Genomic DNA, 24120 nt, shown 5'->3' on the forward strand with positions numbered 1-24120 from the left:
TGGGGAAGAGCTCCTGCTCAGGACAGCCACATATTTAATGGGTCTTGGGAGGCTTTTCTGTCAATTTGTGCAGTAATTTTTCAGGCTGATCTGAGCTTTAATTCTGCCATAAGAAGAGGTAAGAGGGAGATGGGACCCAAACTGCATTACATGTTCAAGATGCAGTGGATTTATACAACTGTGTAAACGTTCAGCTTTGTTCCCTGTTCCACCTCCAACTATTCCCCATGCTGGATTTGCTTTCTGGAGCTGTGGTTCCCTATGAAAGCTCTGTCATAACCGTGACACCATCCTTCTGAGAGGTGGTGGTCCGTTCAGGGACCTTCACTGTTCAAATAAAGCTGGGATAGCTTTTACCCCATGTGCGTCACTTTACATTTACCTCCTTTGGTTTTATTTGGCATTTTTTCTCACTATTTGGAGGCCTTCCCTAGAGGGGGAAAGGCTCCATTGTCCAGGGGATGCCCACTTTTACCTGAGCAATTGGATATCATTACCAAACTTTGCTGTTTCCCCTCTTCTATCCCCTTCTAGATTTGAGGCAGGTCCTTTGATATGGTGCCTGTAAGAACAGCTCTGGCAGGGTGGTATTGCCAAATTCCTCCTCCAGGAACAGGATAGGAACTTTCACTTCATTTTGCTGCCATTGCGTTATTTTCCTTCCCTTGTTCCCCTCTCGTGCGGGTCGCCCTGTGGCCCCACCAGCCCCCCGGGACGTTGCTTCTGCTGTGATTGCAAGAGGCTCCATTTGCTGGTCTGGGCTTTTGCAAGTTGCTCCTTTGGCCTGCCTTGTTTGTTTTTGTGTGTGACCTTCCAGATCTCAGGAACATTTCTATTTTCCTCATTCGTATACAACTTCAGCTTCTCAGAGGATGACTTATTGATTTTAATAATGCCTTTTACCCTGCTGTTTTGGTATGTTGGCTTCCCCTCTGCAGCCCTTACTCTGAGCTTCCAAAATCTGTTTGTTTTCCTAGTTTCCATGCCGCCTGCAAGAATTTTGCTCTTTTGACTTCCCACTTGGGTGTTTGTTGTATATGTTCTGTATAGGAAACATTCCTATATATTGCACATACATACTCCAGAAACACTCAAACTGCAAGAAGAAAATGTGACCCTCAAGAGGAGGTGCTCACGGGTTCAGATGTTTCTGGAGTGGCATCTGCAGGATTTAGACCTCAAGGTGCCTGTGTAACTTTCATGATTGTGGTTTCTGAGTTTAACAGCATAAAATATGTTACTTTTGTCAACCCAGCTGGCAGGCTGCTACATTTGAAAGCCTCTCTGTGTGCTTGTTAGGGTGTATGGATGGGGATGGTGCACGCCTTTGCACAGAGTTTTAGTAGATCATAACTGCAGAGGCTTTACGGGGTGTCTTCTGGGGTAGGGAGGAAAAAGAAAATCAATGTTTTATTAAAGCTGTGCAATAAAGTGCACTAGAGTGTGTGTTTGCGGGGCAGGAGCTGCTGGAGTGCTCAGCTGAGAGCTGCACCTTTTTTTTCCCCTCATTTTCAAAGGTATGAGCTGAAGCAATTTAGTGGGAGTGTTTCCCTTGTTTGAGTACATATCTGCTGTGTGGTTATGTAGAAATTGCAAAAATATTAAAATTAAATAGAAATTATTCCAACATCTTTCTGGGGGTGAGCAGCAATGCAGAGTGCTGGGGTCCCTTCTGGGACTGTTGGGATTGGGGATCAGAAAGTGAAATAATTTCTCTGAAGCGAGAGCAGAAGCAGCGTGTGACGGACCCACTGTGACTGTGTGTGTGAACCGAGCCTGGAGCTCACTGCAGTGCCCAATTCTGCTCTGCAGGAAGCACTGACATGGGGCTTGGCCACGCAGCCCCTAATCCAGCACCAAGGTGTTCTCTGACATACCAGAGAACAAGTCTGGGGAAGCTTTTAATACTGTTTCATAATATTCTTCTGACACAACGTTTGCAACTTTTTCTGCTGAGCAAATACACACAATAAATAGGAGGCTTTTAAAATAGCTGACTTAAAAAAACCAAACCTCGAATGTACATAATCTATATCGATATGAAATTGGACTATATTTTTTCCCGTGCAGAAATGACAAAAGCTGTTGTAGTGTCCTTCAAATTTGCTTTGGCAACTGTAAGCTAGCTCCATTTTATTAAACAGCTCTCTTTCCTCCTAATATATACAGAAATGTTTGCAGTATAAACATCTCAACTAGACATCTGCTTTTCTCCAGCTACAAACCACAGTGAACTTTTTGCCCTGTTGCTGTTCACTGGGGCTGATAACTTTTTCTGCTGGCCAGATGAAATCAAATTGGTTTTTGTAGCAGATGCAGCGCGGTTCAGTTTTGCATTACGCAGGTGTTCCCCCAGCTGGGGAGTGTGGAAACGTGCCATTTCGCTGAGATGATGGTGAGGTTTAGAAATGCGAGGGCGTTAAAAATAATTCTTGGTGTTAACAGTGGGCTTTGTCCCTGGTGGGCTCCATATGCCGAACAGCTGACTGGGGCAGCAGCTGTTCTATATTTTAATAGGAGAGTTATAAAGTTAGAAACATGGATGATCATTCAAAACATAAGCAACGCTTTGCAGTCATGGAAACGGGATTCAACAATAAACTTGCATTTGTGAGCCTTCCAAACAAAATAATCCCACTGCACTGCATTCGGGTGGTCTCAGGGAAGTGAATGAACTTGCGTTTCTATTTCGTCAAGTTCTGTTTACTCAAAATCCTATTTTTTTTTTTTTACTTGTTTCTGTTTTGTGTTTTTGAAAAGATATTAAACTTTGCATGTGATCCTGATTTAGATTCTTCTCCAACAGTGACAGAGATTTATATGAGAATCTTTCCTGGAGTGTGTTATTGATCGTGCTGGTAGGTTACAGCGAAGGCTGAGCAAACACTTCGTGCTCATATAATTTCTGGGGATTTCAGTGTCCCTTCTAACCCAGGTAGCTATTCGAACTCCTGTTGCATGTTTGCTGCAGCTCCATATCCTTTGCAAGAAGCACACAAAGTTCTGCTTTCCTAGAGAAAAGGATGAACCTGCAGGTTTCCCTTCTAACAACCCACAGATTTTCTGGCATAGTGCGAAGCACAAAAGCTCTTCTTTTTCAGGCTCTGAACCATGTTTTGATTTTGATTATGGGCTTCTTTGGGACACCCTCATCCTCGATCATGTACCGCGCCCCTATCCAAAACACCAACCACCCCCTTCCAAATTCTGTAGTGCCTGGCTCGCTCTGCTCGTGTTTTGGTTTGGAGGGGCTGTTGTTATTTCTGCTCCTGCTTCCATCAAAGCGCCATGATTCATGTTGTGTGTGCAGAGCAGTGCCCGTGACTGAATTTCGGTCTCAACCAACCTGTAGTAATATAATGGCAAGTGTCTGGATCCGTACTCCTGAGCTGTGTGATGAGCTTTGGTTTGGCTGCTGTGGATTGTGGCTCATACACACCTGAATATTGCAAACAGATGGGGAACGGGGTGGTTGGCAGGACAGTTTGAGCAAAAACAAAATGGGTTAAGCCAGGTGTGTGAGCACAATGTGATGTGGAGGGATGAGTGGGCTGAATATGGCTCGGGCACGTGTGAGCTGCAACTGCCTCTGGTCACACCGCTGCAGAAGTATAGAGATGTTGTTTTTCTGTACATATGATGATCAATTTTGGGTCGTTGTCAGACAAGCGGAGATATAAAAGGAAGATTTAAAGTGCTGGTGATGAACCCGGTGTAGATATTGGCAGAGCATGAATGTAGAGTGAATCCTTGGGGCAGAGCCTGGTGTCCTGTGGATGCCCAGGGCTGAGTTGTGGATTCCCAGCAGGGATCAGGCTGGTGCTTCGCAAGTTCAAGGACTGATGGAGGCAAAGCCACTTGAGCCCCATCTGGGCATCTATCGAGAGAAAACTGCCCATTTTAAACGCAGAAAAAACAATGAAATCAATTGTTTCTTGGAATGGACAGTGCTGAATTACAGGATTTCGGAAGTTAAAAGGCAGTGTAAAAGGATTTGTAATGATGATGAATGGGGAGGAATCCCTCTGGGGAGAGGATGGAGCTTCCTACAACCCCAACTCTGTATAATCAGAGGGTTTGCACCATGGAAAACACCAATTAAATCCCTCTACAGAGCAACCGGGCTTGTTCTGGTGAGCTCGTCTCTACAGAGGGGGCTGACGGCTGCATGGGGTCTGACCCCCAGCTATGGGGCCCCAGGCGCAGGAAGCGCAGCCCAAAATCAGCGCTGTCTGCTGGCCTGGGCCACAACCGCGCGCTCTGACCCTCTTGGCAGATGAACTATTTGTTTAAAGCCACAAATGACTGTCTGAAGGAACGAACATCGGGGAATGGGGTCCTGCTCTGCAATTTGTCTGAGCACGGAGGATGTGTCACCCTAAAGCAGAGTGGTTGTGGCCTATTCTGAGCGGTACTCTGGAGCGTGTTTTAGCTCTTGTGCCGTGTGAGACCCCTGCATGCCAAGTTCTGAGGGTGATCGATATACTAAATAAACATGAATCCTCCACAAGAGGATATTTTTGTCTATAATGTATGCACTAATTCACAAATATTTTCTGTACGAAATTGATTTCAAGTAGAAAAGATGCTCCTTCCTGTAAACTGGTAACTAGCAATGTGTGTATTTTGGGTTTTTTTTTTTCCTTTTTTTTTTCTTGTTAATGTCAGTAAAACTAAAACTTGGTAGTAGGTTTGTCCTTCTACAAAGGAACCCTGTTTTCAGTTCTCCATGAGCTAATACTGTAGGGACTGAGATCTGGGTCGTTCTGACTCTGCAGAACTTGGTGGGGCTTTGACTCTCACACTAGTGGACAATTCAGCCCTCAAGGTGGCCAAGAAATTACCTCGAAAAACAGTAAGGACACTATGGTAAGAGATCTTTATTAAAAATTTTGTACATCAAAGGATTAATGACTACATTTTAAACAAGAAATAAGATTTTACATATTACAAAAGATGTTATTAGTTCTTGAATTTGAAATAAATTTTATGAACACTGTACATGATACATCTGAGTTGTAAGAGCAGGAATAGGGACCGAGTGCCTGAAAACATGATATAACTTAATACGTAACTGCACTCAATTCTTAGTATAAAACATAATATTTCTGGAGAAAAACCATGTTAACTTCTGTCTGAAAATGCTGTAGCCTTCTAACCAGTAACTGCCAACAGTGTTCTCAGGAGTGAGCGCGGACACGTGTGCCCAGCGTGGTGATTTTCCATTTGGAGTTTCTTTCATTGTTGGAGAATTTTCCTCCTATGGTCTATTTTTCCTGGAGAGAGCAGAATGTTATTCCACGGGATGGTTAACACAATCTGCATATAAAAACCCAATGCAAAACGTTTCTCACAATGTAGCTTTACCTCCAACCCAGATTAGGAAAACCAACTGGTATAGCACATAAATGTCTACAGAAATAGATTTTTATTGACTGCTATCTTTTGTTACAAAGTAGTTAAAAAGAAGAAATACATTTTAGCTTATCACATAACCGTTACTTTGTGTATCATTCATACTATATCATTTTTTTTCTTTTTGAGATCGTCAGTGTAGCTGCATTAGAATTTAAAGTAAGAACAACGCGGAAGATCACCTTTTAGTTGCATGACCTATTTGGCTAGGAAGGGTGTGTGAGGTTTTACAGGATAGTATGAACATACAGTTCTCATACAAGAGCACGTAGTATGTATCTAGTCCAAGAAAGGTAATAAAAAAGATTTAAATCTTTATACAGAAAGTGACAATGCCCATGTTATACTATGGAACACATCTACTAATTTTGAATTACAGGTGTAATGTGTGGAGTAAAGATATCAACTTACTAAACAAATCTTAAAAAAAAAAAGAGCAAAATCTATAAATAAAATAGTAAGTGCTTTCTTTAAGATAATATTCTTTGGCTGCTTTAAGTGCCAGTGAAGGGTTATTGCAAACCACTAAAATGCGTAAGGTCCCACTATTATTGTTAATCTCAACACCGAGCTTGTACGATAATTCAAGCTGTTGACTGTGAGCATCTCCAGATCCACGATGTGTTCTCTTGGTCCCGATAGCGATTTCACCAGCACAAGCATCGCACTTACGGCGCTTGTTTGCTGAAAGAACAACAAAAACGTTTCAGTCGGTCAAATCTTAAACCCATTCCCTAGTTGTGTCAAGAGAGTGCTTGTGTGTTACTATGCTGTAAAAACGCCCTGTCTCAGCAGAGATACACAATGCAAGTATTATTTTAACGTTTTTACGTGGCCATGACTAATCTCACACCTGGCTTTGCCGCGGGGAAAACTTTACCTGACTGAGGCTCAGAGGAATAAACTGCGCTGCAAAATCTGTTCCTGGTTATGCTGACTCTCCTAAAGGATGTGAAAAGTGCTAATATCTCCCAGGATGGTCTTTGTTTTTATCCCCATCTATCAGCTTCTAAACTATACGAAGAAAAAATAAACCAAGAGAGAACTAATGTCTTTAACAGTGATGTAGCTTGCTCAGCGGAGGGAAACGAAGTCTGTTTTGTGGCTCACGTGTCAGAAGAAGTCGTGCTCCCCTTGTAAACACGGGGGATTTTTGCAGCTGGGATGCCTGTTGCCATCCCCATCGTGTGCTGCTCCGCTGCTGGTTTGTACAACAGCCTCCCCATCTACAGATAACAATAAAAGGCTCAGCTGCACCTCTCCCTTCACCTACTACAAATAATTTCTCACCATGCAGATGAATCCAAGCCATCTGCTGTATCTGAGACCCAGCTCGGAGCTTCACTAAAACAATAGGAGTAACTTCTGAGGAAGCCTCTGTTTACCGCTGTCCCTTGGCAGGAATAAACACGGGCTTCCTTATTTAAGGCCTGCGACTTCTTGGTGGTGGCAACAGAAGATTGGGATTGTTAGTCTAAAAAAGGCCAGTCCGAAGGCCAGACGGGGCTCTGACCCAAACTAGAGCTGGAGTGAGCTTGTTCTTTTTTTAAGCAAATAACTGTTCGTACTTTGGGGGTAGGTGTGGGCTTTCAATGTGTAATAAATGCAGGGAAAAGCACTGGATTCTGGGTTACACCAGCACAAGTGAGATACAGATGAGCAGTTCCGTGTTCCCATCTTGGGGAAACATGGTGTTAACAGGCAATGCCACTTTTTGGTACACGTTTTGGGTGTACTATCAAACCCCCTCATCTTCAGACTTGAAGACAAAACCCTTCCAATTAATATATTTCTGATTGAAGCTTTTTGTACTGATTCTGTTTTACTGAGTGTAAAGCCACACACAAAGCAAAAAGGATTTCCCAGGAATTTGTAATTAAAGTGTCCAAGAAAATCAGATTTCTTAAAAAAATCTTGAACAGGTGTTATAGACACTTTCATTCATGTTTATGTACTTGAATGCGTGATACCAACAGGAAATACCGCTATCCTAAGTCCTTTTAGCGTTCGTGGTTTGCTGAAATGGGAAAAGAAAGGCTTACGTTTGTCTCAACACAAAACCTTTAAGTTGGCCTGAACTGAGGGCTTTAGCAATCAGTGCCCGATCCCAAGCTATTTTTGATTTATTTACTTTTTTTTTCCAAAAAATTAGAAATTTAAAGTAATTGTACAAGAATCTTCTCCTAAATATTCATACATATACATGGAGTGTTGGGACAGAGAGCGAAAAGGATAGAGGCATCTCATTTGAACTTGACATGGGTGTCACAGGATCGCTAAACATTCCTGATGGTTATTAGTGGTGTAGTCATTTAAAATAAACAGATAGAGTTTTCAGGCAGAAAAGTAAAAGGCTCTTTAAAATCTGGAAGCCAAAGCACATTTAGGAAGGAAACATCACAAAGTTGATAAACTCTGGGATGCTGTGATTCACTGGGTTTGTGATGGCAAGGGACTCCAAGGCCTTGGTGGCACCAGTGCTTCAATACTCACTCTCAGGTAAAACTCTCCGTTCTCGTTTCCAGACTTGATCCGGAATGTGTTGATGGTATTAGGGTAAATAGTGGTTGCCTGAATCTGGAAGATGTCGGAGGGCACCGTTCTGTCGGAGCGGATGCTCATGTACTTGTGCACCACAGAGTAAGGCAGCTCTCGGCAGATGGCGTTGGACACGGGGCAGACGCAGCGGCTGCAAAACAAAAATGGATGGAACCATCATGGTTGCAAACAAACACGGTATTTGCTTTCTGTTCTATTTGATCATTTTCCTTGCTGAGGATGATCCTAAATAAAAAAACCCCAAAACACTACTATTTCTCTTACTTCTCAGATGTAAGGACATAGGGCTCTTGACAAGGATTTCTCGGGTAACAACGAAATCCTCCGTGGTAATTCCAGCAAATTTCATCCTCTCGGCATTCATTAGTGGTCTCGCACTCATTTATATCTAGGAGGAAGGAACAGGGAGTGTGTCAAAGCAGATATTTGCTACAAAGACACAATGTCTTCAAAACAACAACCAAAAAAAGCCACCTGTTTGTTGAAACCCAACAGGTTTCCATGTTCTTCTCTAGCTGCTTCTTCTTCGGCCTGGCTATAAAGGATTTCTTGGTGCAGAAATGGAATAAACTTGTTTATCAAGTGGTAATTAAGCCTGAAGACTTTTCTTAGTTGACTGAAGGAACACATTAATCATACTATCCGTAATGCAACCGTAGCCATACTGTAAAGCTCCTAATTAGTAAAGAATGAGTGTGTAGTAGAAGGTATCTTGTAGACAGAGGAAAGACTTTTGAGAGAGAATTGTGATTTTTCTGCCCTTCGCAGGTTCTCGTTTTTAATTGCCTGTGTTTCATCGCCTAACTAAAAGGCTTAATTAAAGGTGACGCTTAAACTAAAATAGCTTTGAAAGAAATAATGAAAATTGGTTTATTTTTGTGCAAAGTAGCGCTTTCTTCTTTATTTTCTCTGGGAAAATAACCATGAATAGAGGTGGGGACTGTCAGACTTGCACTGTATTAATGCTCTGTTATACTGTCAGTGCCAGCACCCAACTACTGTCTACCTATACAGTCTCCCAAAATAGTCACAGGAAGAGTTTATTCACATATAATCTCTGGGAAGGCACAAACAGATCCTTAGCTGGTCAAACTGCCTACCCCAAAATGTTCAGAATGCTATCCTTAAGGGAAGGCAATTAGTTACACCTATTTATTTCTAAAAATGATGACTGTTAAACTGGGTTCTGTATTACAGAAGCCATGGTTCTTGCTCTTAATATGATGTTGTGCAGTATTCTGTAAGAAGATGTAAAGAGACATTTAGCACCACTGAAGAGAAAAACACAAACTGTAAAACCCTGGCATTTGGTGACACTTGACCAGAATGTTTATTTTCTAAACACAAATGATATAAGCTGCTCAAGTCTTGCATTTTTCTCCTGTTATCAGAAGAAACAGATCTTTCATTTCTACTCTGCCTGGATTTAGGGACCTCCATCAATAAAAGATGCTATAAAGCCATGTTCAGTGTCTGGAACAAATGGCCTGATTTTTATTCCAGAGATACTTATCTCCAAAAGTTACTCATTGCCTGGACATCCAAGACAAGTTGTACTTGGTTGCAAAAACTGAAATTTTGTTCTAGGAATCTGAAGGATTTAGAGTTTGAGCTGAAGGATTCAAATACAAAGAATTAATAGAAGATAGGCAATTAATCATCAAATGCTTTATCAACATATCTTTTGCTAACATGAAACATAATGTAATTAAAGATAAACATTTAGATAGCAAGCACTCTAAATGGTGTTATTAATGCTGGGATATTGAGATGAGGGCACTTACCTTGACACGTTCTGCCTCCTACAACCTGGTATCCTTCAGGGCACACACACGAGAACTTCCCTGGTTCGTTGACACACTGATACTGACATATATAGCTTGAGGTTCTGCATTCATCCGTGTCTGCATGAGCAAAAGAGCTTAAAGTGACTGTGGTTTAACATCAGAACTAAATATAATAGCTAAATGTGAGTTCTGACAGGGAGAAAATGAATTCTGTCTAAGGAGTAAGTTATCAGAAATCTGAAATGTACTGCTTAAGGCCTTGAAGCTGCAAACAAAAGGGCTGGTTCTACTTGTCTTTTATCTTGCAAAAAGAGGATTTTTTGGATTTGAGAAAGCAGAAGCTGAATTAGATTTCAGAATGGGCTTGGGAAAATAACTCCCGAAAGAATTGATGCTGTAGTATTCCAAAATGTGATTACTTTCACAAAACACGCAGATGTGAGATTAGTTAGGAAGGCAAAAATATCGCCTTTGTACTTGTGCCCTGTGCTAATGGAGCTGCTCTTTGGGAAGGAAGTTCTCCGTTTGGTCTTCAAATAAGTGTGTCCCATTCTCTTTTGCTTTTTTCTTCTTGTGCAACTATCAGTCCCTTGCCAGGAAGTGCGGCGTGAAACAGAATTTATCAGTACGTGCCATTAACTGGAAATTAAGGGAAACCTATCAAAGCTAAGGAATATTTTCAGAAAAGAGCAGAACTCCCTCCTGCTCCCTCCGAGGCCTGAGCCCCGTTCTTGGTTTGGGATCAGGGGTGTCCTGGGAGGCTGCGGATTTGCTGCAGATTTGCTGCTCCCTGTTCCGTTTGCTCGCGAGTAGGAGCAGCTGAAGGAAGCTGGAGAGGGAGCGTCTGTAAGAGCTCTGCTGGCTCGGGGAGGAGGGCAGTGGTGAACCAAAACGAGCTCTTTGGCTGCAAGGCTGGTAGGAAGGACATGGGTTTAGGGGTGAGATCATCGGGTGTCCAAAAGGAGATTAGAGGCCCCCCGTGGAGACTCTGGCAGGGCAAATAAAGTGGTGATTGTCTGATCATCAGGAGTGGAGCTGTTTGTGTAGACAAGAGCACCTCAAAAGCACAATTGTCACTTCCTTCCAGTCCAAAATGTTGAGGTTTTGCTTTCAGAGGAGCCCAACAACACACAAAATTGCACTTGTTTTTTTGGTTTGCTTTCCTTTCCAATCCATTTAATGGTCATCAGTGTTAGACCACACACAATTCGAGTGAGTTTGTGAGGCAAGTATTCAGAAGCCTTATTCTTCCCAGCTGCGATCCGAACTGCAGTGATGTCTGCCCTGTTTTGCACTTACTGTTAGAGAGAGACACCCATATCTGCACGTACCTGAATGCAGCTGCACCTACTAAGGTCTGCATTAGCAAACACATTTGCAATATTAAAAATCAACGTCTTAAGGGTTTTGGCTACTAATTGCACCCACGGCGTGGCTCCACTTGAATGGTATCCCTTAGTTCACAGAAAGACCTCTGGTAAAATAGTTTTTTAACAAAATTGCTCATCCACGACAAAGAAACTTTCTTACCTTCACAGTTGATTCTGTCGCTGCTTAACTCAAATCCTGGATTGCACTGGCAGATGAAAGAACCCAGGATATTGTAACACTGTTGTGCACACGGGTTATTGGCATCACATTCATTTATGTCTGAAAGGAAAAATTACTGATCTTTATCTTGTGTAGCTGGTAGTTAGACTGATTAAGTGGATTAGTCCTTAGTCTGGGTCTATTGCTTAGCAGAAGCTCAGTTGACTATATCAATATAGATCTGCAGTCTTGGACCAACGTCAGATCTGTGCTTTACACTCCATGTAGAGAGTGTTTTTTCCAGGAATGAGAGTTATTCTAATGTGTGATGAATTCTTCCAAAAATGTTTAGTGTGGCTATTAAACTCCACATTCCAGCATCTTTTTTCAGGTATGAAATGCCAAGTCTCTATAAATAATTGATATAAGGAACACATACTGATAAGACCTCTCAGCATGCAGCGGTTAAGATTTATTTGAGCTATTTATTACCATTAAGATTTGTTCTTTAAATTCCATTACAATTATAACATGAGCCTTTGAGGCCAGTGGAGTTTTGCAATGCTCTAAGGCCTAGACCATATTGGGGGAAGGTATGTAGATTTTTTTCCATGATGTGCCCATCCTAAGAACATATGTGAGAACGCCGCAGTATGAGAAGAGAAGCAATCTTTAATGGGCAGTTTATTTAATTGCAATCACCTCTGGAATCTGTAACGCTTGTTTTTCATGGGCTGTTGACTGGCTGCTGCTCACTCTGTAAATTTTAGTGTATTTTTCCTTGTATTAATCCCCTGTATGTTGTCCATTCGTATGTCTTTAACAGATATAACCATTTGTACTGCGCTGCGTTTGGAAAAAAAATCCTGAGTTCATGGCTTTTGCAAATGCTTATAAATGTCAGCGGCACTCAGACATTTACAGATACAACTAAAAACTGACAAAGATGATGAAGATCAGGCATTCACAAAAAATAAACCAATGAGGAGGCTGTTAATTTTATACATGATGGACCTCATAGTTCTGAAAATGAATGGTAATAGGGGAAAACTGATTACAAAGGTTTTTTTCTTCCTCCTTTTAGTCGATTTCTGGCAAGAGCGCAAAGACTGTACATCATGACAATGCTACCAGAAGGAAGAAATAAGCTAGCCAAAGCCATAATTCTCTTTGTTTGCCTTCCAAGAAGTATTGACCCACTTTCAATATATGCAAAAGTTGTAACACAAATGCAAGCGGTACAGCTGTCAAGTAGCACTTGTGCCAGATGACTCCTGCAGATGTGAGAGTCTGTCTGGAGGCAGCGACCGTTCAGTTACGCATTTTCCTCTGAAGATTTCCGTCACCTTTCCTGGTGGGAGTGTGGCTGTCCAGGCCGGGACGCCAGCAATCAGGGGAGGGTGAAGCACCTGGCAAACCTGGACCTGCCACACGGATTTGTGAGCATAACTGAAAAAATATACCTTGCATTTGAGCTCTGGAAAGGGTCAAATAAGCAACAGCTCATCACGTGGTTATGTTGTGCCCATGTGCGATTTTTTACCCTATCCTTTGGTGGAAAACAGGAAATTCCTCCCTCACTTGGGTGTTATGCAGTGTGCCAGGGTATGTGAGAAGATATGGCGATGTTTCGAGGGGGGAGAAGCTGGAAAACCCAGATTGATTTGTATATATTTAAAAATATGTATAAAATATAGATTATATACATTATATCCATAAAGTACTTCTGGCCATCTCCATAATCAACCTTTTATGGCTGTTCTCTCTGCACTTCAGCAGTTATCTATCCAATTCCTCTAGAACAGAGCCTATGATTTCAAGTTTAACAGCAGTCTCTATGTTTTGCTGCAAGGACTCCTTAGTGTTTTACTTGTTGAAGGGAGAATCACTTCTGAAAGTTCACTCTTCCTTAGTGGTCCTCATTCTCATTTTTAATATTATTTTCTGGATATTAAAATGTGACACTCTTAGATACTTTCATCACTAAGTTTATCATGCACTGAGGATAATTACACTGAACTGCAGAGGAACACTCTTGCTTCCCCCGGTTCCCGGTTCCAGCCTTTGTGTTGCATGAACTGGGAATAATAGCATGAAAGCCAATGACAATGCAAAGCGATCCACCAGAACAGAAAGAATAATTAAATCTAAGATTAAATAATCAATATAAACCTCCAGGGTTCCAGCTGCCAAACTAGAAGCTCTTCAGAAACCTGCTGCACCCAGGCAATGACAGGTTTCCCCTAACCCTCCCGCACTTCAGATCGCTTGCAAGAGAGCCGCTCACTGTAGCACCTGTTACAACTCCTTAGCTGGTATTTATTCCCTTTAGGTTGGGATGAAGACACTGCAATTTCAGCTGTGGCAAGCCATGAGTCTCTCCATGGGGTGTGCTTGTGTGCGAGTCCCTGCGGAGGTTCTTACCTACGCAGGTGTGGTTGTTGGATGCCAGCTGGAAGCCCGCGTTGCACTGGCAGTAGTAGGAGCCGGGCGTGTTGACGCAGCGGTGGTGGCAGTACGGGGGCAGCGTGCATTCGTCCACGTCTGAGTTGGCAAAACACACAAATTAGTTCAAACGGAATCACGGCAGCGCACTCTTGCTGTCTTGTGTCCAAAGAAACTGTGAAGTTAATTGCACATGATTAAATGCAGGGGGGAGAAAAGGTGATGTGAGCTACGTACTGGATATTAATGGGAATACTATTTAACTTCTGTACAAATCTGTTTCATGCTGATTGCCTCCCAGCCTCTGAGATCACTAGACGTTCAGAAATTATTTTTTATTCAGTTCCACACACTGCTTAGCTGTGTTATTTTGCACAGGTAAGACCAAGAATGTTTTGTTCTGCTTTTCCGTCAAGATTACTCATGATGCAGACATAACGCCGACCGATGCAGCGAACGAAGCTTGTAGCTCTTTTTTCCCAAAAACTAGCACGAGGCGCGCTTAGCATACACTACATCTTTTCAGCTCCGTTAGGAAGAGTCCAAATTTTCTGTGTAAGTACAATGAGGACAGATGATTAATGGGCGTGCAAACAGGTGGCTGTGCTTCTGCAGGGACCCCCCGCAAGCGGCTGGGGGTCGTGGGGCTGCTGTCACTGCCCTTCTCTCCTGCAGCCCTTGCCATGCAGCAGCACTGGCACCTCCTGCCCTGCTCGGCCTGGCTGAAGCTGGTGCTGTCCCGGGCAGGATTAACTCTCCGTGCAGCCTGGCCCCTGTTTGCAGGTGGAGCAGGCTGCGCCGTTCCAAGTTTCGGCATTCCTCCTGTGCATCGGAGCAAGCTTTGCACCTGCGAACCACACAAAATGTGCCGCAGCCCCTTCTGTTACCTCCCTGCATTTTAAAAGGTTTTCTTTCATTCTGGAGGAGATACTACCTCTGTCTGAAAAACATTTCTTTTGTATTATGCCACAGTACTGGTTGTGCATGTATGTGCAGCAAATGTCTTCAGGAGAAATCCGTGCCGTGTCATGTACGCGTACACAAAGTGAGATTTCAAAGGCTCAGCGCTCACACAAATAAGACCAGTTTTCACTGGAACAAAGAAAGGCACTTCCCATATCCATGCCAGATCTTGAGTTTCCTACCTCCAGCTGTTTCCACCGTAGATGTGTTTAAAAAGAGGCCAAGGCTTCTTTTTTTTTTTTTTAAATAATGAGGAAAAGTGTTTGTTTTAATATCAAGCGAAAAAATAATCTTGAGAAGTTAACCCTTTCTTTGTCAAATCTGCAGTCACTGTTTGGGGCTGAACTTAGAAGTGGAGTGTTTTGGACGGTTCTGAATGAAAAGGCTTACGCTGGAAAATTCCTGGCTATCCGTACGGTAGCGATTGCTGCTGGAACTCTTTTTTTGCAGAGAGAAATTCAGAAGTAGAAATGGAATAAATCAGGAGACACAGCAGATCTTTTCCAGGACTAAGCTCTTACAAATTGCTGTTTAAAGACCTGATTATACAATATAGACCTAGCTTTGTGTAGGCACCGCATTTATGCACAGAAATGCTTCCAGGATCTGACTCTAATTCAGTGGGAGTTTTCCTTGCGGGATTAGGCACATCAGCCCCGCGCAAATCTCAGGGCTAAGCATCATCTAAATAATTCGGCCAAATTTTCTGTTTGAAGTGATGCTGGAAAACAATTCATTCTATCTGCAGTCTCTTTTGTTCTGGAACGACTAATTTTACAACATGTGAGCAAGCAAATTTAAAAAAAAAATCTCAAAAAAAGACAGAAATGATGAGTGACTTTAGATTTAAATCAATCAATTGTTAGAAATGAGTCCTTTTCTCCCTCTACCTTGAAGCCAAAATAGTCTGGAAAAATTTCTTTCAAATTTGCGAAACATTTCCGCCCATATGGAGAACTCTATCAAGATCTGGCCCCAAGAACATTTTCTGGCTAAGTGGTTACAAAATCCCCAAAGACGGGCTTTATTCTGAAATGCTGACAGTACGAAGTGTAGGGATGTACTTATAATTTAGGTCAGTGTGTAATATGTAACACAGGTGTTATTCTTGGTTTTGACCTAAATAGGAGAGGGGAAACTTCACTTTCCAGACATGTTCACGTAGAGATTTAGGGGCTTAAATGTATTCCCATGTAGATATAAGGGTGTTTCCTTCTGCTGCTTTTCTTTTGAGTGCTGTAAATGTGTCCTGCAAGGCTTTCAGGTAGTACCATAGGTCCTGACACTGAGTGCTATTGCACATATACTTTGCCTGCTCTAAAACCAAATCTAGATTTTAAAAAAATAAATCAATGACCTGTCAAAACTATTCTACCTACATTCCAAATGACTCAGCCTACTCTTGCACAGAGAACTGAAAAACAGCAAATACATCTGTGTTTATATTCACTTGTCAGTCCAGGGCCTGATCAACATCTTTTGGGAAAGAGGGAAGAAGTTTTGGGTTGATTTCTACAGCCTTGGCTCAGCACCCTGAAGAGCAAGCCATGCCCAGAAATGTGAGGCAGTCTAGATGTGCACCCAAATAGCCCCAGTTTCCTTCCTGCAGCTCTCGGTAGGCGCCGACTACCGATCGCCTTTGCAAGGCTTTTGCGAGAGATTAAAAATGACAAAAATTCTTAAACAGATCCCTAATGCCAAACACTTCTCTCCCACGCTGCATAAAACCCATCGTGTGTCTTACTCAAGACCACCCCTTACACCACCAGCTCATGATGTGTATATTTGATTCTCTTGTTTCATAGTAGTTTTTATTATCTCTGACAAAGCTAAGGCTTAAGGCTGGAGTGCCTATAAAAGCAATTCATCCGTTGAAATCCTGATTGACGAGGTGTTAAATAAAGGCAGGAGGAGGGCTGCAGGAACAGAGAAATGGCACTTCTGCGTAACGCCCCCAGTGAGGATGGAGCAGGAAAGATGCAGCGTTTACACTGCACTTGGATTTAATTTAATGCTTTACTTGTATAGGTCCCAAGGGTGCTGATAGTTTATCTTGGCACAAAGTAGAAAGTGTGGCGGTTTGTACATTGCAAATCTCGTATACCTGCATTCAGAGTTTCCATCTCCCTCATTTGTGCTCGTAAAACTGAGAACTGAAGCAGGGCGTGCAGGGGGGCTCTGCAGAGCCGGGCTTAGGGCTGCGTGAAGGCAGAGCTTTGTCCTGCGGCTCTGGGTCGGCTCTCGCTGAGGTCAGTGGAAAGACACGCTGTAGTTTGCTGCTACAGTAGATGTATGACTGGATCCGGGACATTGGGCAACACCCCAACACAAACAGTAAACACAATGGTAACTATTAGGAAAATTAATCTTGTGAAGTTCAACTCCAAGTGTTGATTATACATAAACCAGTTTTTAGTTCCATGGTTTAGCGATTAATTATTGTGATGAAGTGATTATTCCTTTGCATTTCAAAGTGATACAGCTATTTTACGGTACACATACCTATACACTTTATAATCAATACAAAGATTGCAACTGATAATGAAAGAAAATAGTCTAGAGTGGCACTTACCCACGCATTGGTCCCCCCGTTTCTGATAGCCTGGAGGGCACTGGCAGCTGAAGGACCCTCTTAAATTCACACATACTTGGTCTGCTCTACAATTATGGGCTCCAGTTGCACATTCATCTATATCTTTATTAAAACAAAAAAAGCAAATGTAGTATTAGTCATAAAGTTTGCTTAAATATGTAGCCCATTTAAATGCTTTTCCCATCTTCAAGCCACCTATAGGTAAAGGCAGCAAAGTCCATATACTCCAAAGATGCCACCTCAATGCTTATTTTGTTTGCAGGACATAAAATGTTATCAGATCTCTCATAGCTTTTAATTCTGATATATTGCACTTGGAAATATTTTCAGATATGGTTATTTTCAACAGATACTTTATTTGTTAAATACCATTAATGTTTTGTGCTTATCACTAGATATTTCTGTAACCTTCTTGAAACTTTATCATATTTTTATCATATTTTAATAATTTGACTTCTCTTCCCTCCATGCTGGTTGGTTGTTTCATGCTGAATGGCTCTGGAAGATTTCAGCAAACATATTTCAGCAAACATAGTTCAGCCCTCTCTGAAGAAGGAGATGAGTTAGAAACATGTTTTGCTACCACTAGGAAGCCTCTGGTGATCACTTTTGCACGGTTCCTGTGAACAGGGACTTGGAACGTGGTCGGTGGTGGCCCTCCCATCAGGACGAGATCTGCCTCTTGTCATTCCCATGGAAATTCCCCTAATTTGGTCAGTCTGTTAAAGCCACAGAAACAGTTTCTGTATGCTTGGATTTGAACAGCACAGCTAAAAATGCAAAGACTAGACCGATACTCTTCAGGGTAATTCAGGCAGCTTTTAGTTCGCACTAAATGCAAGTTTATACAAGTATAAACCAAACATTTTGATTTTTGCCTATTCATTATAACTGCTGGAGGTACTTAATTATAATTAAACTGCATGTGCTGACAAATAGGTTGCTTAAAATGGAATTACAATTTGCTTTCTCATCTGAACATCCAAAATGCTGGAGAGCTTTTAATTGTAACCTGACACAGTACAGTGAAAGGGCTTTTTAATTTTGGCGTTGTACACAATTTGGAGACTCGAGGCTGAATAAACAAATTCCTTAAAACTTATGATCTCTAGTTTACAAATCTCAGCTGACCTCTCTATTTGTATAGGCACTGGGGACGTTAGAACATCACCAGTGGCAGATTCTGGGTGGTGCTTTGGAAAAAATGATGGATTCTTTCTCATAGCAAATGAAAACAATTTCGACCACAAGATTCAAGAAAAAAATAAACCATCAACAGTTTGAATTAATTCTCAATGTTTGCCCTTTCCCCAAACGTCCAAATATTTTACATCCATCTTCTCTTTATCTGACAGGCTAAAAACCAGTCCTTTGACGTGAGGCTGCTCTTTGCATTCCTGCACAGTGTCGGCCCCGAGGCTGCTGTGTCGGTGCAGGACATGCTGACGGCGTCGCTCTGTCCTCGCGGCTGAAAAGCACATTCTCAGGTGTAAAGGCTTTTGGGGACCGGAGCTGGCCGGCTCGTACCAACCCGACACATCGTGAACCGCTGGAGCCAGAGCACGGCCCAGCTCACAGCGAGTCTTGCAGAGACTTCGCCCGGCTTCGCGTGCACTGCTGCTTTCTACAAAAGCTGGAAAGATGGCTCTAGTTCTCATGCAGCTCAAGGCCTTTTCCTTGCAGAGTAAACTGGAACAAAGGCTTTATTTGCTCCTTAGGAACTTCATACATGAGTAACCTTGACATGAGTTACCTTTTTAGATGGATTAGTTAAAATGCCATTTGTATCCATGGCTTGATTTCTGTTTAGCTTAATTTCTATGGAATAAGCAGCTACTCCAACTAAAATGAAGCAGATTGGACTGACTTATGCACTCAGGGTCTTTGATTTTTCCCAATGGTAGGTTCAGTTTGAAAAAAGAACAATTATTCAGAAGTAGTGTTTGACTGCTAGCTGCCTTCTCTCTTAGAAACTCTTGGAGGATTTGACGTTGTGGCCACACAAGATCTGTGTTTAGAAGAACAACTTTTTCTTGAGACTTGTTTCAAGGAGTCCTTCAGAGCTTTCCTAAGCTTACTGCAGTTGGGATCCCAACCTGGCTTGCATATTAACTGTGACTGCATGTCCTGTCTGGCTGCTACACAGCATGAAAATGCATCTTGGTATGTGGCGTACTGTGGGTGGACTTGAGGAGAGCTCCGTCAGTGGTGTCACTGCGTCCTCATGGTGCTTTTTGCTGTTTCAGCTGGTTTTCCTGGATGGCTTTTGTCGAGATGCGAGTCCCTAGGCAAGCAAGAGGAAGGCTGATGGCCCGAAGATCATGTTTAAGTGCTTCAAGGAAGACATTGTGGGAGAAGAACAACAGGCAGCTAGAAAGGTTTCCGTGCTGCAACATTCAGTTCTGCAATCTCTAGTATTGCAATAATTACAGCTATGTCTGCTGTTGTGACTGATACAAGGGCGATGAAGTGAGGGGAAGATTTCAGTGCAGAAAGTGGTGCCAAATGTGAATTGTATTGGTGTGATACCAGAAGCAGCCCAGCCCTCGTGGAGTGCGGAAAGCAGCACTGGTGGATTTTGCAATGTGATGCCGCTGCACAGATCTCTCTATCTGTGCCTTTGGTGAGTGAGGCCCAGACCGAAGTCTTCAGCTTCTTGGCACTCAATGTGACCTGAATCATCCTCCATTAGAGAAACATTCTTTTTTCTAACTGTCCTGAGAGTTACTGGAGCGCTAGAGGAGTGGAAGTTGCAGGAAGGAGCAACGTCGATGCTGGAGGTCTCCTCGGGATGAGGCACATCAGCTCCACTTTTCTCGGGTGCCAGAGGGGTAGTTATCTACTAATACACACACGTATGTGCTTCTCTCATATAACCTAGCATAATCTTACACTGGCGGTGCCAATATTGATCTGGGACTCCCACTTACGTGTTCGCGGCTCTTGACTGGGTAGACTGTCTGCAATTGTTTGGGGTCTGACTGATCCGAAGCTTCCAGCTTGTTTTCTCAGTTATGCCCCTTCTGTATGGAAATCAGTAACTCCTGGGTCTTCATTCCCTTATTCTAAGAATTTATTTTTCCTGTTTAAATCAAACTTTTCCAATCCATTAGATGACTAGCTTGTTTATTGTAACTCGCACGGTGCCCTCTGGTTCTGTGGCAATGACCTGGAAGCTGCATCAATTCCTGCTGTTGGTCTGTATCGGGCGCAGTGATATTAGGATGAGAGGGTGGTTATGCAAAGCCTGTGATTTTCCTTAAGTCCTGCCATCTCATTCCATTTGATCTTTCTTGACAAAATCCCCGGACTTAAGTGTGACCGGTAAATTAGGATATTGGGAATCCAAACTTTTGGTTCCTGACTATTACAGCCAGCCCTGCCCAGAGGGATGTGGCATCCGTGGGGACAGCAAGCTGGGGCTGGGCTGTGACACACTCCTGCAGGAACATCACCCAGCGCACCAGCTCGAATCCTAAGAGCAAGATACATTTGTCTGACCTTCCCTCTCTAGCACGAATGTTTAATAATGTGTGTTACGTGCATGTGTATTTATAACAATTAAAAAAATTAAAACAAGACACTCCACTGCACACACTTGTCTCTCTGGGGAGAGGGTGAGAGAACAAACATGTGACAGATGTTTGTCATGTTGCTTAATGCACTACTGGAAAGCACTCAAGATACCACAGTGATGAGTGCAGTATAAGAAACAGATCTAGAAAGAAAATAATGGGCTTTTACAAGCTAATTCTTGAGCATCTTGCCTCTGCATCCCCTTTTCCAAGTGTAGTGTCATCACGATAAAGTTTGTTTCCCTCAATGTTTCAGAAACTGATGCCAGAGCTGAAGCTTCTACCTTGAGCAAGTATCTTGTAAATGATACCTGAACACACTCTCCACTCATTCCTCATCAGCTTTGTTTAAACTTCATTTCTAGGTGTCACACGTCCATTGGTTCACCCAGGCAGGTAACTGAAATTAGTTTGGTAACCAGTGATGAGAACGATCCTTTAACATCACCCTTTCTTTTTCCTTCGTATTTTCTAATCTCAGCTAACGCTTTAGAAGGATGTGCTGTTCACTATAGATAAACAGGAGCTGTAAGTTTGTATAAAATTTTTCAGCAACCTGAATGGTATTTGATTATTGGTGCATGCAGCCTGTGAAATATGGATTAATTCTGAAACTCACTGTATGTCTGAGTCTGATCTAAGATGTTGCTCATATTCTTATTTCCAGTTATTCTCTGGACAGTTACAATCTATGTAGCTGGGAAATTTCCTTTGAAATAGCCTGGGTGTCTCCAACTATCCTTTTGCAGATCCATCTGACTTGAAAATGGAGCTGAGTTACCTTCAGTGTCTTGATCACTGTAATAACTGAACTCAGATGATAGTGTAGTCTTTCAATAGGCCACTCAAAAGAAAATTTATTATGGGACTTATTATCTGTACTTTAAATTATTACAAATATTTTTTTTTTAAATGTGAAATGTGATTGGATTGAGTGCTTCAATTTCCATATGTTGTTTATAGGTGTTATATCCAGAATACTGCACTGAAAGAATGTGACTGTGTCAAAGTCAAGCACTTGGGGGATCGCAAAACACGGAATTCATGTTCTCTGAACAGTCTGAACTCAGATCCATTGAGCATCATGACCCAGTCTTTAATTATCTGACCCTCATATTCCGTTTTATTCTGCAGGCTTGCGCTCAGTCAAACCTCACCGCTCCCCAAAGGGGTTAGGTGGCACGGTCCTCTGTCAAGTTACAATGATGACTGCTGTAAAAACCTTCAATTGATGCAAAGAGGGTCAATAGAGAAGTGGGGAGGAACACTACAAATAAGGACAAGGGTCTCTCCATTAAATTCCACGTAAGCCACACCTTTCTTGCAGAAATGTTTCTGGAAGTCCTCGAGCACGCTATGGCACATGTGGCCATCAGACCCCAGTGACTCATCCTGACCTGACCGCCAGGGCTACTTCAGAGGGAAGTGGGGAGCCTCTGCTATCGCTCACTACCTGCAGGTGAAGATAACGCTGCGACTCGCACAGGCTGCTGCGGGAGGTTTGCAGGGCGCTACAGAAACAATGGGAGAACCGGGGAGGGCAGCAGAGCTTGCTCCTGTATTCCTTCAAAATAGAAATCAACTCACATTTCATAGTTTTAATTCCACAAGCCTCACTAATGGCTATACCCAGTGATTCCCTCATTTTCCAAAAATGTACCCGCACTCCCTCTTGAAGTGATTTACACAATTATGTCCTTCCATTGCTGACTTTGGCAGCCTGCTCTATATTTCAACCACTAGTTGTGTACAAAATTTTTGCCTGACCTGCTTTTTAGCTATAGCTTTCTCTAAATCTAGTGTATGGTACCTTGGTTTAGAGCTAGTTAGTTTTTCTGCTTCTCTACTGCAAATCCATTCTGTCAGGCTCTTATCTACATCCATAAAATTCTTTCCTAGTCTTCCTTTCTGAGCTACAAACCTGGCTGCGTTCCCTTCACGCTGTGACTCATTTTTCCCAAACCCCCTGACTCATGCTCACTTATGCAACAGCTTAATCTCTGCAATTTTCTTGGTATCATTATGAGAAGTATATAAATTCACAAGATGCGTTTTGCCAGTGCTTTTGCAGAAAAAAAATGCAACACACACCTATCCTTCATCTTATTTAAGCCACTTAAACCTTTCCTCCTCTAGCTCATACCCGCATGTTGTGCTCAGAGCTGGAGAACTGTGTTCTTAACTAACTTAAGTTTTACTCCTGGGACTGAAGTGCTCGGCTTCTTGCTGCTCACTGCATTCTGTGATTTACTACAGCATCTTCATGCTCTCCTGTGTGTATGCATTCATCTGCTCAAACATGTCACAAAATGTCTGTAGGTTGCTCTCTCTATTCTGGTCTGTAGCAACCTTGTAAGCAGAACATCCCATCAGATCAAGAAGAGGGCTCTTCACATGACCTTATGGGATTCAAATTCTTATTGCTGCCCCCACTGAGCAGCACCAATGGATCAGTTTCTGAATGGTTTTTACAAGTTTAAACCCAGAATGATTCCACTGATGTCAGGGTTGCACTTGTCGCTGGCTCCAGCCAAGCTGTTCTCCATTTGTTTTGAATGTAAACAATAAATATTTTAGTTAATCAGTTTAAATTTTTTGAGTTCTCAGTATGAGTGAGAGCAGCAAATGACTCGTCGTATTTTTCTAGGAGATTCATCTGCACTGCAAACGCTGCCTCCCACGTAAGCAGCGGCACCAGTGAGTCTGATACCAGACGCACCAGCATCCACACAGTACCGCAGGTATCCAGCTTCAAGGTCCTGGAAAACCTCCCACTCTTGTCCACTTCGTTGGCTTCCCTTCTGTCTACAAGACTCTTTTTAGTAGTATTTTTCAGAAATAACCAGCTGAAGGTAAAATACTTGAAGAAATTAGAACGCTCTGGTTCTCCCATGAGCGTGGGCTTACTTTATTTTACTGAATTAACTATTCTGTCCCTTATTTATGTTTCTTATATTGTTCTTGCAACTGAAGCCAAGCTCACTGCTCTGTCGTTTCCTGGATCCTCCCTGATCCTTTCTTACACATAGGAACAACATTAGCAACCTCCAAATTCCCTGGTTCCCTCCCCAGCCTTCGCAAGCTATCAACAATTTCTGTCAAAGGCTTTTCTATTTCCCTTGCTACTTCCTTCAACATTTGGGATGTTATTCATCTGGGCTGGATGCCCAGACAACTTTTAACTCATTGGTGTTGGGAGGCTGCGCTTTGCGGTGGTAAATACCAGCAGAAAATCTGTTACATAACACCAGGT

General features: G+C 42.5%; 1 protein-coding gene and 1 long non-coding RNA gene across 4 annotated transcripts in view; one reads left to right on the top strand and one right to left on the bottom strand.

Annotated features, from left to right (window-relative positions):
• LOC136100178 (uncharacterized) overlaps positions 1-24120 on the top strand; it is a 62395-nt gene that overhangs the window by 13959 nt on the left and 24316 nt on the right. The window lies entirely within an intron of this gene.
• EFEMP1 (EGF containing fibulin extracellular matrix protein 1) overlaps positions 4861-24120 on the bottom strand; it is a 45648-nt gene continuing 26388 nt past the window's right edge. For both annotated transcript variants that reach the window (XM_065835044.2, XM_071805639.1), the window contains exons 5-11: positions 17272-17394; positions 13716-13835; positions 11292-11411; positions 9759-9878; positions 8239-8362; positions 7909-8104; positions 4861-6099 (exon numbers count right to left, since the gene is read on the bottom strand). In XM_065835044.2, coding sequence (XP_065691116.1) covers positions 5941-6099; positions 7909-8104; positions 8239-8362; positions 9759-9878; positions 11292-11411; positions 13716-13835; positions 17272-17394 — 962 coding nt within the window. In that variant the 3' untranslated portion in view covers positions 4861-5940. The remainder of the gene's footprint in view (positions 6100-7908; positions 8105-8238; positions 8363-9758; positions 9879-11291; positions 11412-13715; positions 13836-17271; positions 17395-24120) is intronic.

Source organism: Patagioenas fasciata, chromosome 3, assembly GCF_037038585.1.
Source record: "Patagioenas fasciata isolate bPatFas1 chromosome 3, bPatFas1.hap1, whole genome shotgun sequence".
In the NCBI taxonomy this organism is placed as follows: domain Eukaryota; kingdom Metazoa; phylum Chordata; class Aves; order Columbiformes; family Columbidae; genus Patagioenas; species Patagioenas fasciata.